The sequence below is a fragment of the Osmerus eperlanus genome, chromosome 10 (assembly GCF_963692335.1).
Source record: "Osmerus eperlanus chromosome 10, fOsmEpe2.1, whole genome shotgun sequence".
NCBI classification, from domain to species: Eukaryota; Metazoa; Chordata; class Actinopteri; order Osmeriformes; family Osmeridae; genus Osmerus; species Osmerus eperlanus.
The window spans coordinates 8167393-8187782 of record NC_085027.1 but is presented as its reverse complement, the minus strand read 5'-3'; the positions used below and the strand labels follow the sequence as shown (position 1 = coordinate 8187782).

Below are 20390 nucleotides of genomic sequence, written 5' to 3'. Positions count from 1 at the left end.
CCCAGTAGGCTCTAAAAACAATGAAACCTTCCTATCTATACACAATTCAGACGGGAGAGTGTGGGGGTGGTGGGGACTAGTGGAAGCAAGGAGTAGGCCAACTCTTTGATCTTAACGTATTGAAATAGCTACAGTATATCCATACCTTTATTTTTGTTGTTTCTTACTGGAGTAAGTTGCATTGTTATTTGAAGCAGATTCATTTTTAGAGTATACAAAGATCTTCCGTCCCTAGTGTGGCCCAGAAGCCAGACTTGACCCTCCCAGGGCTGGCCTGTAGCTGCCCCTAACACAGCCTCTGGATGTGTCAACTCACCCAGCTAACCTGCCCTGACAGCAGCTAGAGTCAGAGTCTGCTAATTGAATACCCTCACTGTGTGCTTCTGTCTCCTCCTTTACCCTCTAGTTTCTCTCTCTCTCTCCTCTCTCTATCTACTTCATTCCTTTCCTTCCCTCTGTATCTTTTTAGACCATTTCTCTCATTCTCCATCTCTCTCTACTTTCTTTACCTTCTTTATCATCCTCCCCCATCCCTCTCACACAACCCCTAACACCCCATCCCTTCATCCCCTCACCTGTTCTGATCCGCATGACCAATTATTATGTTCCTCTCCTTTCCTGTATGTTGTGTTTTGGTCTAAACAACATGTCATGGTGAAAAGCCAGCAGGGGGCGCCAGCGGGAGGTGTCTGGGTCCCCGAGGCTTCAGGGTCTCCAGATTTCTCAGTCTAATCTTTCCTCCATGCTTGGGTGAAACAGTAACCTCTAGAACTCTGGTAGGTTCAATGGTCCTCTACCACCATACACACACATCCAGAGTACTCTAACTGCACACACACACACGCACCTTACCTCCACACTACATACAGTACGTCCTATCCTCACAAGAAAACATGTGATCCCCCCGTGTGTGCCCTACATCACACACAAACCAACCCCACATTAAATAAGTATAGCCAACACATAGCACATTCCTTCACCCCTGTCCCTCTCCAGCACATCAAACATACTTAAACAAGCAGCCTTTTCTGAGGCAGGTGGTCCTAATAGTGACACTGTCAGATTGCAGGGCTGGATGAGTAATAAGTATAATTTGTTGGGTTTTCAGTTGTTGTTATGAAAAACATGAGACAGGACCAGGAAACTCTGCATTCTTAATTTGTTGCATGTTAGGAATTCCTACCTTATCACAACATAGCCAGTGAAGACAGCATCTCTGGTATCTAACATGATTAAGGTATCATGTCTAGATCAAGATGAGGAATGGTGGCTGAGGTTTAGTTATGGTACATTTCATGTTTTTGTCTAATAATATTGTGTCTCATAATCTTAAATACCATCACAACCTCTGAAGAAAACATCAAGGCTACAGATACAGGCTTGTCATTGGTCCATCCTTTGAATCAATTCAGTTTACCCTCCAGTGTATGGTTCAGAGTCACACCCATCCGCTGGAGTCCTCACCCATCTTCTCTCCCCCTCCTCCTTTCCTATGTCCTCAACTACTGTTCATTTGGTCAAGCAGACCCCCTCCCTCCCCCCTCCTCCTCAGTCAGGCAGGAAGTCCCTGAAGGAGCTGAGGCTGAAACTGCGAGAGGGGGGCCCTGGGGGGCCGAGGCTGCGAGGGGGAGGGCCAGGGATTCCTGCGGGGGCAGCGGGCAGTCCGGAGCTGATTCTAGGGATCTTCTCCAACAGTTTAGACACGCCCCTTCGCCGGAAGGAGGCCGGACCGGAGTCCCCCTGCTGGAGCACGTCTGCGTAGAGGGCCTGGAACACAGCTGCCGTCTCCTCCCACCCGTCACGCACCGAGACCTCCCAGAACGGCAGTTTCAGCCCCCGTGCCAGGCCCTCCCCCTCCTCCCTGGTCACCATGCGGTCAAATGCCAGGTCCTTCTTATTGGCTACTATGACCATGGGCGGAGGGCGGGCCTCTAGGCCGCTGCGGCGACCGCCACTGGCATGGGTGTGGTTAACCAAGAAGCAGAGACGCATGACCTCATCAAAGCTGCAGCGGTCCGTTACAGAGTAGACAATGAGGAAAGCGTCTCCCCAGCGGATCTTCTCCTCGATCAGGAGGGCATCTTCCTCCTACACACAAACATACACACAAACAAACAACTCTCAGCTGGACTGACACAAACATCACGGATGTTAAGTCATTAAGGAGGCAGCTAAGTAGATTTCAGCTTGTAATATGGTCAGGTCTCATTTGTGAACAACACCAGTCTGAACAGGGTTCTCCATTTACAGATACAAGTTTAATTGTGTGTGTGTCTCCAATGCCAAACAATGATATTAAGTGTGCGTGTGCGGCCATGCGGAACCATGGGTGTCTTCTAACCATCTCTGCTACATCTCCAATGGTTTACCACAGGACATTGAACCCTTACCTGTCCTGCCGTGTCCAGTATCTCAAACTGCGCCACGTCTCCGCTGATACACATCTCGTGTCTGTATATGGTTTCTGCAGACACGTGCCACACAAATGGGAATCAATACATTATTGATCGTTATTATCTGATTTAGGCCTATCATGAATGACTAATAATATCAAAACAGTAGCCCTCATGGTAAAGGTTTTAATTTGACAGTGACCGCTTCACTAATTATTTACAATCGGGCTGCCCTCACCTACCGAGTGTTGGATCGTACTCTCCGATGAATCTTTTAGTGATAAATCGCACAGCCATTGCTGCAAAACCAAATTCGTGTAAAAAGTTTAGTCAACCATGTAGGCTAATTTATTTATCAATTATATACACCATGCATGAATCACAATAGACCGTATGAACATATTTTAGTTTTTTTCAATGCAAACTTCAACTTTTATCCGACAGCCTTGCTTGCTCACCGGTTTTACCGACTGCCGCTTGGCCCAATATCACAATCCGGACGGTCCTGGATGGGTGACTGCCCGATCTGCGAAGCGTTTTAGATAAACCGAAGTTTGTGGTCATGGTTTCTTTGTCCATTGACGATAAAACGGGTAACTATAGAACTATCCATGAAACAGTTCGTATCCCACTCATAGTTGGAGTGGCAGGTTGCGGGTCTCCGGTCAGAGAGGATAGCAAGAGCTCTGACATAACTCACACTTAGTTGCGTTTCCTCCTTTACTGGCAGTGGGTTCAGATTCCTCACTCTCAGACGAGACAGCTCAGCAACATCATGTTAGTGTCACTCCCTGGTCTGTCTCCACTCATACCTTCTCCTCTCTCTCCATTGCCTAAAAAGCCGTTTTCTGCACTTCCTCAATTGTCAAAATGGTTGATCACAGAGCAGTCAAACTGAACACTTTGTTAAAACAAAACAAAAAGAACAGAGACAAAGCAGATGTAAACACTTTTGGAAAACTTTATTTCATAATTGTCACAAACCATTTGTTAATTTCAGCACAGTGAGTAAGCATATTTACAAAGAGAAATACAGAAACTGAAATCATGAGAGCATAGGAGTCACTTCTATGGAGTTGATCCTTAGGATGGTCTGTGGCTGGATAACAACTGGAGGAGAGGAGAAAGGACAGGAGTAACCATTAGTCAGACATACAAGTTAGATACATTAGAATCACTGATAAAACATATAATATATGATATAACATGATAGTATTGTATGTATATTTTTCTAATAATCATTTTCTTAATAATCCCTTATCTCTTCCAATTCCTCAGCCTATCTTTCCCACCCCTCCCACTTTCTCTCTCTCCATCCCTCTGTCTATCAAGTGTTGAGTAATAATAATAATACATTTTATTTTCCAAGGCGACTTTCTCGGCACTCAAGGACACCGTATACAGAGGTACAAAAAACATTAAAAGCAGAAAAATTCAGAATAAAACAACATTAAAAACAACAGAAGGAAGCAGTGCAAATTACATTAAGTGAAATAAGCAGTAGTAAAGAGATGTGTTTTGAGTTGTGATTTGAAATAGGTAAAAATGAATCGATATTTGGGGTAGTAATGATAATGAGTAATGTCCTCCTGTCCACATGCTCTGATCGTGTTGACTGTATTAGACCTGAACACAGTGGAATTGGCACGTTAGGAGAAATGTAGGTCACTGATTCAGACTATAAACAGAATCTAACTAAACAGCATGGTCACACTCAGCTCTCTGCCTTCACACAGAGACAGACAGATAGGTAGAGATAGATACAGGCAGACAGACAGACAGGTAGAGATAGATACAGGCAGACAGACAGACAGGTAGAGATAGATACAGGCAGACAGACAGACAGGTAGAGATAGATACAGGCAGACAGACAGACAGACAGGTAGAGATAGATACAGGCAGAAAGACAGACACAGACAGACAGACAGACAGAGATAGATACAGGCAGACAGACAGGTAGAGATAGATACAGGCAGACAGGCAGACAGATGGACATGCAAGCAGGCAGGCAGGCAGAGACAGACACTGTGGTTTCAAAATGGAAGTTAGACAAAGTACACATACAGACATTGAGCCAGCTGGCCAGGCAGACATCATTACAGCAGGCTTAGTTAGTTCGAGACAACAGTCTGTTTCGACACCTAGCGCTGTGCCAACCTGTCTATCTCATCCAGAACACTGAATAAAAGGGGCTAATGACTAAGCCCTCAATTATATCAAATGACAAAGCGCATCAATATTATTCGTTTTCCTAATGAATCACTGTCTGGGATACCTTCTGTAGTCCATACAATATTATATATAAAGTCAACAGTGGTTATAGGCTGAGAACATGTCAGTCTATAGTAGATAACGCCCCTGACAGCAGCAGATGGAACCTACTTTTCTTCTTCTGGAAGCGGTGTCTCTTCCAGAAGCGCATGTGAACTTTGGGCCAGGACTCTGTCTTCTCAACCACCGTAGCTTCCACTCTGACCAGGTTTCTGCTGCGGGAGGGCATGAGGGGGAGATGACTGATTAGTCAGCATCTATTTACCAGTAAGATCAATTAGAACATTATATTGTGGGTAACACATGCATCTTTACATTGTAAGATAGATATGTTACCTGCATATCAGTAGCACCTGTAGCTAAGGATAGAGATGTGTGTGTCTACGTGTGCATGTGCAGCATACCCCAAAAGTGGCCTGCCAATCATAGTAAAGTCTTCTCCTCCAACCATCAGCACCTGAACAGCAGACAGACAAGATAACACTTTATTAATCAATGAAGACTCTATAGACACAAACCCCATTTGGGTACTTAGAATTAGAACAAGCTATCACCAAAGCAACCAACTGTTACTGGTTCTATTGTATGTATTTGTGTATGTGGTCGACCCACCTTCTCCATCCGAATCCTGTCCCCACACTCGGCCTCTATGTGGTTCTCTATGAGGATCAGGTCCTCATTGGTCACCTTCCACTGGCGGCTGGCGAAGTGCACCACCGCAAACAACCTCCCGAGATCACCCTGGGCAAGCACGCCATTCACCTTCTGCACCACCGCTGCAGGACACAGGAAGAGGAGGAGTTATGGCAGACAGACAGGAAGAGGAATAGTGATTGACAGATATATGACAGAAAGGAGATTTAAAACACAACAGATGCAGACGTCGAGGCTATAGTATGTTAGCACCACAAGGGTTGCGTTTCAGTGTTTCACTAACAGTACATTAGAACACAACAATATCCCACGGCCAGCATCTCCAATAAAGTGTAATGAGAGAACCACTCACACATACAATGTGGAATGAAGCCTAATACTGGGGTATCAGGATACTTTTACATGCTGGGGGTTACAATACACCTTTGTTACAAAAACGACATTATATTGTAACGTTGCCTAGATTTACTGGACAATGTGATAAGTGTGACAAGCCAGAACTTTACAGAACATAAAGTGAACGTCTCCAATCTGTTTTGTGCATACGGTGTGTGTGTGTGTGTGTGTGTGTGTGTGTGTGTGTGTGTGTGTGTGTGTGTGTGTGTGTGTGACAGTGCGCTTCAGACCTGCGTGTTGCTCTCTCTGCTCCTCAGGGTCAATGGGGGTCAACTCAGGCCATGGTGGTCTGGACAGGGACGTCTCTGGAACTGTTCTATTCAGGAAGGAAACCCACACCAATTAACTCTGGGTAATAACCACAACATCTTCTTGTCAACCAATCACATCACGTCAGGGGAAACCTGTCAGAGCTACAACAAAAAAATAAAGTGGGATCTGTGTGTGCATGACGTGAGAAAGCAAGACAAGATAGAGAGAGAGGGGAGAGAGAGAAGGCGTGTATAGACTAAAATGGGCACAGATGTATGAATATCATAGACACCTTGCAACTCGATTGGGTCGTAATTTGATTAGGTAGTTATTAGTTCACACACACGATTCCGTCATCATTACCTCGATGGCAACTTAACGCTCTGAGAACTGCAATGACGTACTAGCGCAGGGAACTGGACACCTGAAAGAACATAGAGACAACCCACAGTGAGCAAACGGTCTGTAAGCCGTGTTAGCCTTAGGGCGCTGTAATGTTACCTAGCCAGCTGTATTCATCTTTTAAATGACTCTCTTCCTATGAGATTACGTTCACCTCAGGTTATGTTAGCCAGCAGAAAGCTAGCTACGATTGGCTAGCACTGGTTAGCTTCCAGGACATAGGACTCAAATACAGTTAAAGTAACCTGCTACCACACAAATAATCAATTAAACACATATTTGTAAATGTCACCACTACCCACCTATCTGATTAATAACGGGAACATGAACATGTTGACTTTGTAAGCTCCGACACGTTCTCAGCAGTTGTACACATCCACCCCTCAAAGTCACCGCCATCTTTCCGACTAGTGTGTTTGGTGTCACTAAAATGTCCATCCTCACACTATGTAAACCAGAGCAGGATGATATTCAAAAATGTGTGTCACTATTATGTTAATTTTAACTGGCAGAAAACCACAAGTTTAATTAAAATATTTGTTAAATTGTTTTTGAATTCTGTTTAAAATACACGAAGGAGAAACCCGAGACGGAACAGTTATTAAGATTGAGTGGAAGGGAACACTTTCTCACACCGACCCTCTGCCGTCTCCCTGCAACTACTTCCTTCAAGGTGTCTCGGCCTAATTTCATATACAATTAAATATAGGATTACAACACTAGATATACTTCTATCAATCCACTTCTTACAATTGCACCTACACCCTACACCCTTCACACACGCTCATGCACACGCACACACACATATGGGGATCTTACCCCACAGTAACAGAGCACCTGCAATAAAAACATGTTTTGGATTGCATTCAATTTCACCTTTACAGTGTTTAGTATTACACACATTTAAATGAATCGAATTTGAATTAAATATTTTTTTTGTGTGCATGTGTAATATTTTTTTCCTGTCACTGGGTGGCGTTGTAACACCGCATCTTTCTGTTCTGTCTTTGTACAAAATATGCCAGTGGGCCTGGTGCAGTGTATCCACAAGAGCCAGGTCTATTCAGCTGTGTTTTCAATATAACGTGAAGGGGCAGGGTGAGGTAGAAGGCGATGGGGTAGTCAGGGGAACAGCTCAGTGCACCTTGATATGGAGAGACTACAGATGATTTGAGAGTAACCAACAGAGACCAGCTCAGGAGAGATCTGAGAAATCTGGCATCAGGGCTTGAGTCACTGCTCTCAGTACACCAGCCCCCCCCCCCCCCCCCCCCTCTCGCTCTCTCTCTCTTCTCTCTCAAACTAATTACACAACTTTCATCTCTCCCTCCACCTCCCATCCTTTTCTCCTTCCCATAATATCTTGGTCTCTCTCATCTCTCCATCCCTGTCTCTCTTTCTCCCCTCTCTGTCTCTCTCTCTCTCTCTCTCTCTCCACCCCTCACTCTTTCTCACACCTCCTGCTGTGCTTGTTGTTTCTTGGAAGTTATGACACATTAAGTCATCACAGGAATGTATTGGTGTGTATCTGTTTGTGTGTGTGCATGAATGTTTATGTGTGTGGGTGTATCTGTGATTTTTAGTCCATGATGCAGCCGTGTAGTAGCTGTGGCGTAGGCGTGTAGTAACTGTGTAGTAGCCATGTTTTTCTACATTGACCTCCAGGCTTGTTGAACCTCAGACACCCACAGGCTCACACACAAGGTCCCATGAATAATTGAGAGTTAGAATTCCAGGACTGCATGTGTTTATGTGTGTGCGTGGTGTGATATTGGATTTCTGAGGACAGCCATATGCTGGACCAGCATGAGACTGATATCCTAGCCACCAAGCCTCCTGGCTTTTAAGGAGGATGCCCAAATGTGTGCCTGTGTGTGTGTGTGTGTGTGTGCATGTATGTGTGTGATGTGTTTTTGTGAGTGTGTGTCTCTATTTGTACTTTCCATCTTTGTACTTCCATGACAGGATGCTGTTGCTAAAACATATGAAAGGTAGTGTGTGTGTGTGTGCGTGGGGGAGAGGGGGTGGGAGGGGTTGGAGGCATGAGCTTGCTTTAGGATTGTGTGGGAGTGAGAGGGTCTGGTATCTTAGCAACAGCACGTTTATGGTGAGAGAGATAGAGAGAGGTGGATGAGGATGCTCTAGTGCTTTAACTGACTCCACCCATTCCCCCACGCCTGTTAACACTGTCAGCTCCCTGATTGGCCACCTGGGTTCTGGCCTCAGAGCCCCTGTCCTTGTCTCTTTGCAGCCCATTCGCACCTCGTCCAATCAATAAAGGTCACGTTCGCAGCTCTCTCTGAGACACTATCCTGCACGATACTCATCCACATCTTTCTCTCTTTTCTGTCTTATTCTTTCTTATTTGTCCTGGGTCTCTCCCCTTGTCTTTATCTTACCTCTTTCTCCTCCACCTCTCATTCATCTGTCCTCTAACCCCCCTGCCCCCGCTGCAAGGAGGTGTAAATGGTCTGGAAGATGGCTGCCAGACTTGTCGATGTAGAAACTGCCACAGACCAGGTCCCCTGCCACAGCGACAAACAGATGGCCCATTACTGCAAAAACACCTGGGGGATAGGGGGACACAGAGGGGGAGGAAGGGAGCAAGTGTGTGGTGGAGGCAGCAGGGGAAGAACCATGAGAGAGGAGTGGGGGGGGGGGGGGTGGAGGGATGATCATAGAGTAAGAGGCATAGCTGGAATGTCCTCCAGAACGTGTGACTATCTTCAAGAACCAGCTGCTTCCATTTAGTTGACCATGTCAGAACCATGAGAGAAGTGGAGAAGAGAGCTGTTGCTGTCAGCTATAATTGGGCTCTCAGGAAAAGAGATGGACAGAGAAAAGAGAGAAGGAGAAGAGAGGGAAGAAGAAAGACGAGTATGTGTGTGCAGTAATTGCAGTGTGCAATTGTAATATAATTATTGGGACTGCTATATCAGAGCCATCCTATTCCCCAGAGAGCTCCTTCCCGGCGCAGAGAGCAGGAGATAGGTGTGGAGGATGACAGTCACTCTCCTTCTACTGAAGCAAACAAGCTTCTTTAACTAGGTCTCTCTTCTAAAAATACTCTTTATGAAACAAACCCTGATCCCCCAGGAGACAGAAGCACTGTACACACAGAAGCATATGTGCACGCACACACAGACACACACACACGCACCCATACACCAAGAGCGGCAGTGTGTGTGCAGAGATGAAAAGAAGACATATTCCTATGGTGGCTCTTGGAGGTCACAACAGAGCTTCTCTATCTGCCTCTCTCTCTCTCTGGAGGGAAGGAGTTAGGGAGAGAGAGAGAGAAAGTTATTCCTAGAGTAATTTTATCACCATGGCACAGCCAAATCTGAATGTGTGTTGTGTGAGTGTTTGTGTGAGAGAGAAAGTGTGTGTGTGTGAGTTATCAAACACCCCATTATGTCAAAACTGATGGATGAATGACTTTGACTATGTTCATCTAGAGAGATGAATGACATTCATTAAACATGCTCACGGCCAGCTTTGAAGTGTAAACGCTCCAGACTGTTCTCATTAAGTCCAGTGATTGTTTTCGTTTTGTCTGAATGAGAGCGACAGTAAACGAGTGGACTGTTGGGGTGAGAAGAGGAGAGGAGAGGGAAGGGGAGAGGAGGGGGGAGTGGTGTGGAGAGGAGTAAAAGGGAGAGGAGATGAAAAGAGGGGAGAGGAGGGGGGTGGGTGAGGTCACATGTCTGGTGTGTGTTGAGTTTGCTACGTCCCAGGCCGAGCTGCTCAGACTATGTGCAGCAGCGTGGAGACTCCTGCTGTCAGGAGCCATCAGCCAGACAGAGCAGAACAGAGCACGCTCTCCAGACAGCCTATCAGAAGACCCCAGGTGGCCACACAACCTATCAGAGAGCCCCAGGGGAAGCATGTGTGAGTCACACACCGAGCCAATACCGTTGCAGAACTGCACTCTTCACTGGCCTTGAGAAAAGACAAAGTCTTAGATGTGAGAATGCCCATCCCTCTCTTTACTCTCTCCTCTTTCCATCTCCTTTATCCAGAACATTCTTTTATTTCTTCCTCTGGTCTTCCATCTGTGTCCTCCTTTCTGCTACTTAGTCTGGAATAGGTGTGTTCTCCAGACATCATTATTCTTATCCTCATCATCATCCCCAATGTCCAAGCCAGTGTATTGCCAAACTTATACACACTGTGTGTGTGTGTGTGTGTGTGTCCGTATGTACAGTATGTGTGTTTGTGCGTGCATGAGAGGTTTGATTTATGCTGTTTCCATGGAAACTGCAATTATAAAACACACCCTTTAGTTTGTGTGTGTTTCCTGTTGCAGACAGTCTGGTTGACATGTCCTTATTAAGGTATCCAGGACAACCACAACCGTACTGATTAGAACACAGAGTGTGTGTGTGTGTTTTCTGTTGAAGGGTTTTAACAGAAAGCGCACACACACACTCTGTGTGTTGTCTGTCAGTGACAGCAAAACAGAATACAAGCATAAGACGTCAGTTGTTGTGGCATTAAGATGAGGAGAGCGGACAGAGGCAACATGAAGACAGGCTGGAGAACACAGCAGATTAAGACTAAATATAAACAACTTTTGAAGGATTCTTTCCAAAGCTGACAGGTACGTTCAGTGGTGTGTTACTAATCCTGCTCTCTCACTTCTCCTTGTTGACTTGGTTACTGCACATCCCTCAGGTTTCCTCTACCTCTCATCATCTTAAAGCAGGGCAAAGCAATGGTGGACCAGTTCTACAGTGAGTGTGAGCTATATTTAGTCTCCAAGATTTTCCTTACAACCAGTTAATGACCAAACTAGGCCAGACTGACTTTCACATTCCCTGCTTTGATGTAACACACACATTTTCACATACACTCACTCACACACACACACACACACACACACACACACACACACACACACACACACACACACACACACACACACACAGGTTTTTTTATTTCTAAGGACAATGATTTGCAAAATGATCTTAGACACAAACAGTAAGAATTGTGAACAGTAAGTAATGTGTGTGCGTGTGTGTGTATGTGTGTGTGTAGAACTGAGTTATTGCAGCATGGTGACAGTATCAACCCCCATTAGATCTCTGGTCTGAATTATTTATCACCAGGAGATTGAGATCACTTGAATAGAAACAGCCAGTTTCATCTATCTTTCCTTTCCTCTCCTCCCCCTCCTCTCATTTCCTCTCCTCCCCATCGTGTCCTCTTCGTGTCTCTCTCGTGTTCTCTCCTTTCCTCTCTCCTCTGGATGTGAAATTTTGAATGAGATTATAAATGAGGAGCGGTAGGATGAATTTCAATTTGAGAGGATTATATGTCCCAAACCTCTCTCCCACTCTCTCTTTTCTCCATTCTGTTTCTCTGCTTCCCTTTCTCCCCATCCTTCTCCTCCCTCCCTCCCCTTCTCTCTCTCCTCCCTCTCCCTTCCTCTGAAACAGAATCATGACTACTACAATGAGGACTTGGGGAAATTGGCACCATTGTTGCTACATAACAATGCTTCCAGTGATTATACTCTGCCTGTCCTTCTCCGCCCCTCTCGTGTGATGGCACACATTCTCTTTCACACACACACACACACACACACACACACACGCACACACACACACACACACACACACACACACACACACACACATACACACACACGCATACACCCACTCACATACACTAAACAGACACACACTTATAAACACCTATTCATACACTTCGGCAGATGGTCAGGGGATCTGGGTAGATTCTGGATCTGGCAGAGACAATAATCTTCCCACCCACCTGAACCCCCGGGCCCCCCATCGCAGCCCAGGGACACATCGACCCTCCAGAGCCCCTTCCACAGCAGCGTCCCCCCAAACAGTCTCATATCCTCCATGTGTATGTTTACGTTTAAGGACAAATAGAGAGCGAATAGAGAGATCACTGAGAGAGAGAGAGAAAGAGAGAGAGAGAACATAAAGAGGTCTAGAGGATGCAGAGATGGTGGAAAGAACAGAAAGAGAGAGTGAGAGAGAGAGAGAGATACAGAAGAAGCAAACAGAGAGACAGCAGAGAGATGAAAGAGAGAGATTCAGAGAGACAGAGAGGGGGAGTGGTATATACGCGTGTGTAGCAGGGAACTTTAAAGCAGCATTCTTGCCCAGCAGCCGCAACCAGAGCAGCTCCGACCAGCGCTCTACCTGATACAGACCCAGTCCCAGAGCCTCTACGACCCACAGACAGACAGTGACACGGGAGCACAAAGACACACAGGTAAGGAGTGCTAACTGCAGAAAGAGCAGGGCTGGCTCGTGTGTGAAATAGCTGTGTTTTGATTGCTGCTGTATCTTTCTATCTTTCTATCTATTTATATATCTATCTATCTATTTATCTATCTATTTTTCTAAGCAGAATTTTTATCTTTATATAAAAGATAAAATAGCTGCGGGCTAGAGATCGTGGTGCCTGTGTGTGAGCGAGCAAGCATGCAGTGTTTGTGTGTGTGTGTTCCGATCCATTGTTCCAATATTTTGCACTAGTAGTGTTATCTCTTGTTTTCTCTCTGGGATGAAAGCACACATGCACAAGTACACACACACACTCACACATAGTATGTCAAGGCAGGTGTGACTGTCAAAGAGAATACTAATATGGAGACAGCATATACATACGGAAGGAAAGATAAAACATTGACTAGGTGTCTCTTCCCGCTCGTCTCCTCTCTTCCTCTCCTCTCCTCCTCTCTTCCTCTCCTCTTCTCCTCTCCTCTCCTCCTCCTCTCCTCCTCTCCTCTTCTCCTCTCCTCCTCTCCTCCTCTCCTCCTCTCCTCCTCTCCTCTCCTCCTCTCCTCCTCTCCTCCTCTCCTCCTCTCCTCCTCTCTTCTCCTCCTCTCCTCCTCTCCTCTCCTCCTCTCCTCCTCTCCTCCTCTCCTCCTCTCCTCCTCTCCTCCTCTCCTCCTCTCCTCTCCTCTGCTCTGCTCTGCCCCTGAGCAGAGAGCAGCTGTACTGGAGCAGGGCTGTAGGGTGGGGCACAACCACCTGTACTCGTACATACTCTTTATACGGTAATCTGAACTTTACCTTTATCTGCATATTGTGGAACAATGTATGGAAAATTTAGGGCTGAGATCTATTATTTATGTTCACCTCTTTCTCCAACACCTGTGCTGAAGAGACCTAAAGTGGAGACAGAGGGTAATACTGTTTAGAAATCCCTGAATGACGGTTTCAGATCTGATTATTAGTGATGGTGGCAGGGATCTGTCCAGGAGCAGATCTAGTGGTTATCCAGTGAATCTCCAGAGGGAGGTGAGAAGAGTGTGAGAGCGACGCTGAGATGGTTACTCACTGTCTCTGTCTGAGAGACCGATCATTACCACAAATATCTGACTTACGTAATAGACAATAGATATATTATGAATGTCTGCTACTGTATATTGTAGTTTAATGTAATCTAATGTAATGTAAAGCTATATAATCAAATTGATCAAAATGAATTCAGCGATAAGAGGTGACGTGTTGTGCTATGTCGGTCTCAGCTTCATACTGGCTGCATGCTTCAGACAATTCACGTGTTCAAGTGTTATACGACCCTTCTTGAAAAGAAAGATGATGTCATGAAGATTGGGGGCTGATTGGGGTCTGTCAGACAATATCTTGCCTTCTAAAATCCGCCCAGTGTTAGACATCGTTACGTACGGTCGCACAATCTGTTTGGTTTGTAGAATCAAAGCTTCTGAAAAAGCGTTGCACAAAATGTAAACTATCTAGACTAGTGCAGAGTAACCATAGAAGGGGAGCACAGTATTGGCCAGACCACGAACACGGAGGTCATGTGCAGACCAGGGGGTTATATTCTCCTTAACGCTAGTCTTGGGTTCTTGTCAAAGAGACTTGTCTTAACGTGACTCCCGTTTTAAATGAAGGAAAATCTATCACACATGTAAAGGTATGCACACAAACACAAACTCCCAAGGACATACCTGCCACTGAGGGGGGAGGAGTCTGAGGATCATGTGATGGCATGGGGGAGGAGTCCGAGGGTCAGGTGACACCATAAGTCAGTGGTGGTCATGGCAGAGCTCACCTCAGGGGGTCTCTATCCATATCTTGATGTCCCTCCGGTTCTGTGGTCTGACGACCCTGCAGGTAGGTAGGTGAGGATGGGTCTCGCCATGGGGGATCTCAAAGCAAGATCCAGGCAGCCAACATCAAAATGCATCCCACCATGATTTCTATCTCTCCATTCCCACCTCCATCTACTCCTCGATCCATGTCTCAAACTCCCTTTCAAAGTTGCTCAATGTGTGTTCGTTTACACTTACATTTGACTAATTTAGCAAACACTGAATAAACTGTTCTCGATCTACCCATCTGTCTGTCTGTCTGTCTGTCTGTCCATCATCCCCCTAAACATTTTCCACACTTCCCTTCCTTTACCTTTCCATCCCTCCTTGCCCTCTCTCACACCCCCCTCTCCCCCCTCTCCCCCTCTCCCCCTTCTCCCCCCTCACCTTCCTTTCTTCAAATCAAATCAAATCAAAGAACTCCAAAATAAGTTATACTTATAGAATAAGGATGAAAACAACCCGTCCCCCGTTGCCTCCAACTAGTAACAGAAACAATAACAGTAACAGTATACAGCAACGGAAACTATAACAGTAACAATATACAGTAACATATTTACTTTATTTGTAACATCTAGATGTAACATCCAGATGTGAACATAAAAGCTATAATTACAATTTAAAAGTTACATGTGACTTTCTTCAATCCCCCACTGCTCCTCAGAGCAGACTCCCTGGCTGAGGTGCTCATGCTGGTCCCAGCCCCTCTCTGTGGTTCTGAGGCTAACATCAGCCTGCTCTGATATCCAGGCACTCAGAGAGGATGGTGCTTTGATGGCTCGCCAAAGTCTCACACACAGGCGGGGGCGGGTTCTAGCAGGGTTCTGAAGCAGGGGCCATTCAGGAGGAGATTAATCAGAACCTCAGAGACAACCTGAGCCTCTTATCCTGTTGGAGACAGGGTAGGAGCTGTGTGTGTGTGTGTGTGGCAAGGGGGGGATGTAAAGAGAGAGAATAAAGTGCGTTTGCATTATTGTGTGATTGTATGAGTGTGTGTGTATGTGTGTGTTTATGAGTGTATGTGTGTCTCTGTGTTACGGTAATAAGGAATAAACGTCCCACAGCCTCCACGGTCAGCGGGGTTTTTTCTCCAAACAAACAGTGATCTCATGGGGCTTGACTGGCAGGCTGTCCACCCAGACCATGCCTTACACCCTGGGAGAAAACAAATAACAAGAAAGTAAAATAGATTCCTCCTGTCCACCTGTCTGGATGGCAGTTTGCTCTGAGGGGGGTGGGAGCTCATTCGTTTTCAGAGATGGAGAGAGATTGGGGTTAGAGAGGTGGGGTGGAGGACATGATGTGTTGAACAGAGTAACAATGAGATACTTGTTTTACATCAAGAGCTGAGTGGATGGTTCACAGCAACAAAGATAGATAGTGTGTGTGCGCCCAGACAAAGGTGTGTATATGTATGTATGGAGGTGTGTGAGTGTCTGGCACCAGTCCCAGTGAGCTAGGCAGCCTCTCCCTGTAGTGGGAGTACATAGTGGGGATATTCATGTCTGGAGGAGGAGGATGTGAACATATATGTGCTGCCAACAGCAGACAAAGTGAATCATTTAAACTAACAGCAGTGAGATGTTCTGGTCTAATGATGTCCCTCCTCTCCCTCAATCCCTTCCTACCTTTCTTCTATTCCCTGGCTTTCATTCTTTCTTTCTTTCTCTCTCTCTCTCTTTCTCTGTCTCTTTCTCTCTCTCTCCATCCCATCTCTTACTCTACTTCCTCCTCTTTCTCTCTCGTTCCCAGAGTAACAGCAGTGTTTGTTATCGTCACCACCAGACAGCTAAGTGTGGAGGAGAGCTCCACAGACATAGTAACTCTGCCAGGGTGTGCTGCCCACACACTCCTCCAAACACACACACACACACACAATCCCACAGAGAAAAATGTTGGTTCATAATGCATGAATCGAAGTGCATTACATGATGCAGTCGAATATTTATTCACATTAGATGATTTAGCTCATGACTAATTGTCATATTTTCGGTCAGCTTTTGCACCTCCCCCCTTGTTCTCTCTCTCCCCTCTTTCACTCTCCTTTCATCCCCTCCCGTATCCTTCTTTCTTTCTCCATCGTCGTCTTTACCCTTCCGTGAACACAGTTATTGATCTCCCTCAAAGGAGGAGCTGACAGCTTTGATCTCTCACACTATATATAGAAGTAGGACTCCTGGCAGGACACAACACTGAAATATTCACTCAAGATGCAACTAAAATGCTACTGCCAGGCTGCTCCTGCCCCCTGCCCAGAGATGTCAGGTTGAAAGAGATCTTCTGTTGTTAGGTCTTGAAGACTTCCTGTCGAGATTACAGATTGAATGTAGAGTGAAGTTTGGTGTAGATTTCAAACAGCAAAGTCCGTGTTTATCAAGAATGCATCCCTGCCCCCCCCCCTTTACCAGCATCTCTGCCGTGTTCTAGAACCCTGGCACGGAATCATGCCCACGATGAAGAACATTTTGCCAAACACTGCTGAACCACAGTAACAGAACCCTGTGTTTCCTTATAGAACCTTGCCTACAGAATGCTGTTACTTATTCTAGAAACTTGGGTCTGGAGCTAATACAGAATGTGGGCCAGCAGCAGAACCACATCTCTGGTTGCGATATTAATAGTGCTCCCACATCTGTGGCCAACTCTCCAGGGGGCTCGTTAAGGAGGAGGAAATATCTTGTTTCTGTTTGCTTTGTTTCATAGCTGTTTCAAACGGACAGTCTCCATGGAGCTCTCCTCAGAATGCTTGTCAACCTGCCTACATGGGGGGCTGTCGAAAGTGGCTGAGACAGAGCCTTGATCCACATACCAAGTAGCACACACAGGATGTGTGTGTGTGCGTGTGTGTGTGTACAGGCACAATGTATTTGTGTGTGTGCCCAGACAGAAAGGTTGTGTGTATGTGTGTTTTGTGTGTGTGTGCCCAGGCACCAAGTACCAAATGTGTATCCCAGAGTGTGTGGTCAGATAAAGGTGATTAATTATCTATTCTGCTCCCAGGACACTAGAGAGGATCTGAACCCATTCACACGGAAAATAACATCCTGATCACTACTATTGATCAGCCTAAGGGCTGTTTAACACCACAAGCAGGGATTGATCAAGCTGTGATTAATGCTTTAACCATGTTTCACCTCTACAAGAGCAAATAAATGACAATCCTTGGAGAACACACACAAACACCTGCACAGCACCTGTGAAGACTAGGCTCATCTGGTTCACAGTGACCGATCTAGAAAGGTGAGGAGGAGGAGGAGGAGGAGGAAGAGGAGGGAAAAGGAGATTGATTTTTTGACGAGGTGTTCCCGAGGGAGGAAGGTTGTGTTTTGTACAGTAGAGACACCTAGGAGGTGTGGAGAGCTGGTTATGAAGCTTCCTGTCTGAGTCTGTCTAAGGTCTCATTAGCAGAGAATAGTGACATCTCTCTGACAGGTCCTGAGTAGAGACAACTGCTACAGCTACACAACAGTATCACAGTATAACAGTCTCAGTCCCACAGATCACTACACATCTGCAGTCAGGCTTATAGACACACAGTTGCACCTGCAACATCAGCATTCTAACATTGATGTGTCTTACTAACAAATTGACGTGTGATTACTTATCTACTTCTACTGGTCCGTTCTCTCATGAGAGGCAGAGAGAGGAGGGGAGAAAGATGTGTTTCTAAACTCTGGACTGTTTTAACGTTTGTTTAGGATCAGCTAGTGAACAAACCTTCTACTTGCTGAGCAATGTAAGCTGACCTCTCCGTCTCCTGTATACCCACAGGTAACCATGGCAACCTTTACCAACCGTCTTCTGATTGGTCTCCTGTGCCAAGCTGCCAGTGCGTGGGCGTTTGCCCGTCTCAGTGATGACACAGAGCTGCGCTCTGCCTTTTCGGTGGCACGCACCAGCAGCATGGAGGGTGGGGCCAAAATGGTGGTGACTTTTGACACTGTGTATGTCAACATCGGCGGGGACTTTGACCCGGGGGCGGGGCTATTCCGCTGTCGGATCCCAGGGGCCTACTACTTCTCCTTCACGGTGGGCAAGTTCCCCCACCGTGACCTGTCCGTCATGCTGATGAGGAACCGGAATGAGGTACAGGCCATCGTGTACGAGGAGGGCGGAGGCGAAGAGAGGCGAGTCCAGTCCCAGAGCGCCATGCTGCAGCTGGACTTTGGAGACACCGTCTGGCTGCGTCTCCACGGCGACCCCCGCTACGCTCTCTACAGCAACACGGGACACTACACGACCTTCAATGGCTACCTGGTGTACCCTGACACATACACTTTCCAGCAGACACGCCCCCCACCGGCTACAACGAGCAACAATGAAGCTGTCATCAATGAAGCCACCGACCACCACGTTCTGCCAGATGAGGTGAAGGAGAAAGAGGAGAAGAAGGAGGAAGTGGAAGGTGAGGAGGAGGAGGAGGACGACCAGAGGTCAGCATTCTCCGTGGGCCGCACCCAAAGCATTGTGGGAGAAGACCAGGGCTTCCCACAGCACCAGCCAGTCAGCTTTGACACGGACTTCGTCAACATTGGTGGGGACTTCAACGTGTCGGTGGGCGTGTTCACCTGTCGCATCCCCGGAGCCTACTTCTTTTCCTTCAACGCAGGGAAGCTTCCCCACAAGACGCTGTCCGTGAAGCTGATGAAGAACCGTCTGGAGGTCCAGGCCATGATCTATGATGACCACCAGGGGGAGCGTGCACTGCAGAGCCAGAGCCTGATGATGTCACTTCGGCGTGGGGACACAGTGTGGCTCTACAGCCACCAGAGGGAGGGCTTTGGAGCCTATAGCAACCATGCTAAATACATCACCTTCACAGGCTTCCTGGTCTACCCCGACCTGCAGACCAGTCCCCAGGCTCCGGAGCCAGGACAAGACCTGAAGGTGGGACAGTCCAACCCCAACCCACAAACATCTCACGCTGGCCAGGCCAAAGCCCATCCTCAGCCCCAGGCCCATCCCCAGAAGCGGGACAGCCAAAAGCCCTGACAGCTGCCTATGTGAGGGAACCAGGACCATACCACTGAGGGGGTGGGTGTGGGGGGTGTTGAGCTGTGGAGCTCCTGATGTCGTCTTATCTGCATCCAGCTGGGTTCCCTCCTCTGGCTGACTCCACACTTAACGCAGTTAGGCAGCCAAGGTTGGGTTGTGTTATCTGTGTGTGTTAATATTCTTCTTCTCTGGAATGATACTGTCCTGTACTGTATGTCTTCAAAGGCATGTGACTTTACTTTAGGGATGCTTGTTTTGTGTCAAAATAAGACCTTTATGAGTTTTTCCCCTCCGCTCTGGAGTGTTGCACCTCGGTTGAGACAGCTGGCAACGGTCATTGTAACAGCAACATTCAGGTTGAATGAACAGCCCCCATGATGGAGATTGGCTGGACCGTGACAGCCCCCCCCCCCCCCCCCCCCCGCCCCCGCCCTGCATCCTTCCTGGCTCAACCTTGCTTCCGTCCTCCAGGCAAGCTGCCATCATTTGTTAAAAAAAATCTGAGTGAGATTCATTTCTCTCTGGTAGGAAACGGTGGGGAGAAAATGTGATTGTCTCCATCCTCTGTCCAGGGCACTGCTGAATTGCTGAATTCACACTCGCAGTTGGAGCCTCTAACAGACCAGACTCCAGTCAATTACTGACTCAGTTTCACTGGTGTCAATTCAGCCAGAAGAAAAATAAGTCAATTTCAAACTGTGAATATCACACTTATGTCAAGCACACTAGCAGAGTTTTTTGTCATTGATGACAGTGCCTACAATAAAGTGTATTTGTTTCTAGAAACATACCAATTTGGACAAGTGGGTTCCACAACCAGGCTACAGGTTTGTTTAGAAACAGTCTGTGGGTCACAAAGTGACTAAGCACTGGTTAACTTACCCTCTGTGCACACTATCCGACTTCCTGGTCATACAAATATA

General features: G+C 46.6%; 3 protein-coding genes across 4 annotated transcripts; 1 reads left to right on the top strand and 2 right to left on the bottom strand.

Moving 5' to 3' along the window:
• Positions 1-624: 624 nt before the first annotated feature.
• LOC134028040 (ras-related and estrogen-regulated growth inhibitor-like) lies at positions 625-3192 on the bottom strand. 2 transcript variants are annotated; one of them, XM_062471351.1, is made up of 5 exons: positions 3094-3187; positions 2852-2919; positions 2636-2692; positions 2391-2464; positions 625-2088 (listed from the first exon to the last, which is right to left on the bottom strand). In XM_062471351.1, the coding sequence occupies exons 3-5, from the start codon at positions 2688-2690 to the stop codon at positions 1549-1551; spliced, it is 669 nt and encodes a 222-aa protein (XP_062327335.1). In that variant the 5' UTR covers positions 2691-2692; positions 2852-2919; positions 3094-3187; the 3' UTR covers positions 625-1548. The 2 variants fall into 2 exon arrangements, with proteins under 2 accessions (XP_062327335.1, XP_062327333.1); XM_062471349.1 differs by having other exon boundaries at positions 2852-3192.
• Positions 3193-3336: 144 nt separating this feature from the next.
• Positions 3337-6798, bottom strand: mrpl21 (mitochondrial ribosomal protein L21). The gene is made up of 7 exons (XM_062471124.1): positions 6671-6798; positions 6330-6390; positions 5945-6030; positions 5277-5440; positions 5069-5121; positions 4776-4879; positions 3337-3503 (listed from the first exon to the last, which is right to left on the bottom strand). Exons 1-7 carry the CDS (start codon positions 6765-6767, stop codon positions 3439-3441), a joined length of 630 nt encoding a protein of 209 aa, XP_062327108.1. The 5' UTR covers positions 6768-6798; the 3' UTR covers positions 3337-3438.
• Positions 6799-12445: 5647 nt separating this feature from the next.
• On the top strand, positions 12446-19750 carry c1qtnf4 (C1q and TNF related 4). The gene is made up of 2 exons (XM_062471835.1): positions 12446-12620; positions 18244-19750. The coding sequence occupies exon 2, from the start codon at positions 18250-18252 to the stop codon at positions 19462-19464; it is 1215 nt and encodes a 404-aa protein (XP_062327819.1). The 5' UTR covers positions 12446-12620; positions 18244-18249; the 3' UTR covers positions 19465-19750.
• The last annotated feature ends 640 nt before the right edge of the window (positions 19751-20390 follow it).

Excerpts from the sequence above, each read along its gene's own strand:
- mrpl21 (XM_062471124.1), bottom strand. The coding sequence starts at position 6,767 with ATGGCGGTGACTTTGAGGGGTGGATGTGTACAACTGCTGAGAACGTGT. Across the intron at positions 5,441-5,944 it reads GCAGAGAGAGCAACACGCAG|CGGTGGTGCAGAAGGTGAAT; the intron begins GTCTGAAGCGCA and ends TGTGTCCTGCAG. Across the intron at positions 5,122-5,276 it reads ACAGGATTCGGATGGAGAAG|GTGCTGATGGTTGGAGGAGA; the intron begins GTGGGTCGACCA and ends TCTGCTGTTCAG.
- c1qtnf4 (XM_062471835.1), top strand. The coding sequence starts at position 18,250 with ATGGCAACCTTTACCAACCGTCTTCTGATTGGTCTCCTGTGCCAAGCT.
- LOC134028040 (XM_062471349.1), bottom strand. The coding sequence starts at position 2,972 with ATGGACAAAGAAACCATGACCACAAACTTCGGTTTATCTAAAACGCTT. Across the intron at positions 2,693-2,851 it reads AGCGGCAGTCGGTAAAACCG|CAATGGCTGTGCGATTTATC; the intron begins GTGAGCAAGCAA and ends TTGGTTTTGCAG. Across the intron at positions 2,089-2,390 it reads TACTGGACACGGCAGGACAG|GAGGAAGATGCCCTCCTGAT; the intron begins GTAAGGGTTCAA and ends GTTTGTGTGTAG.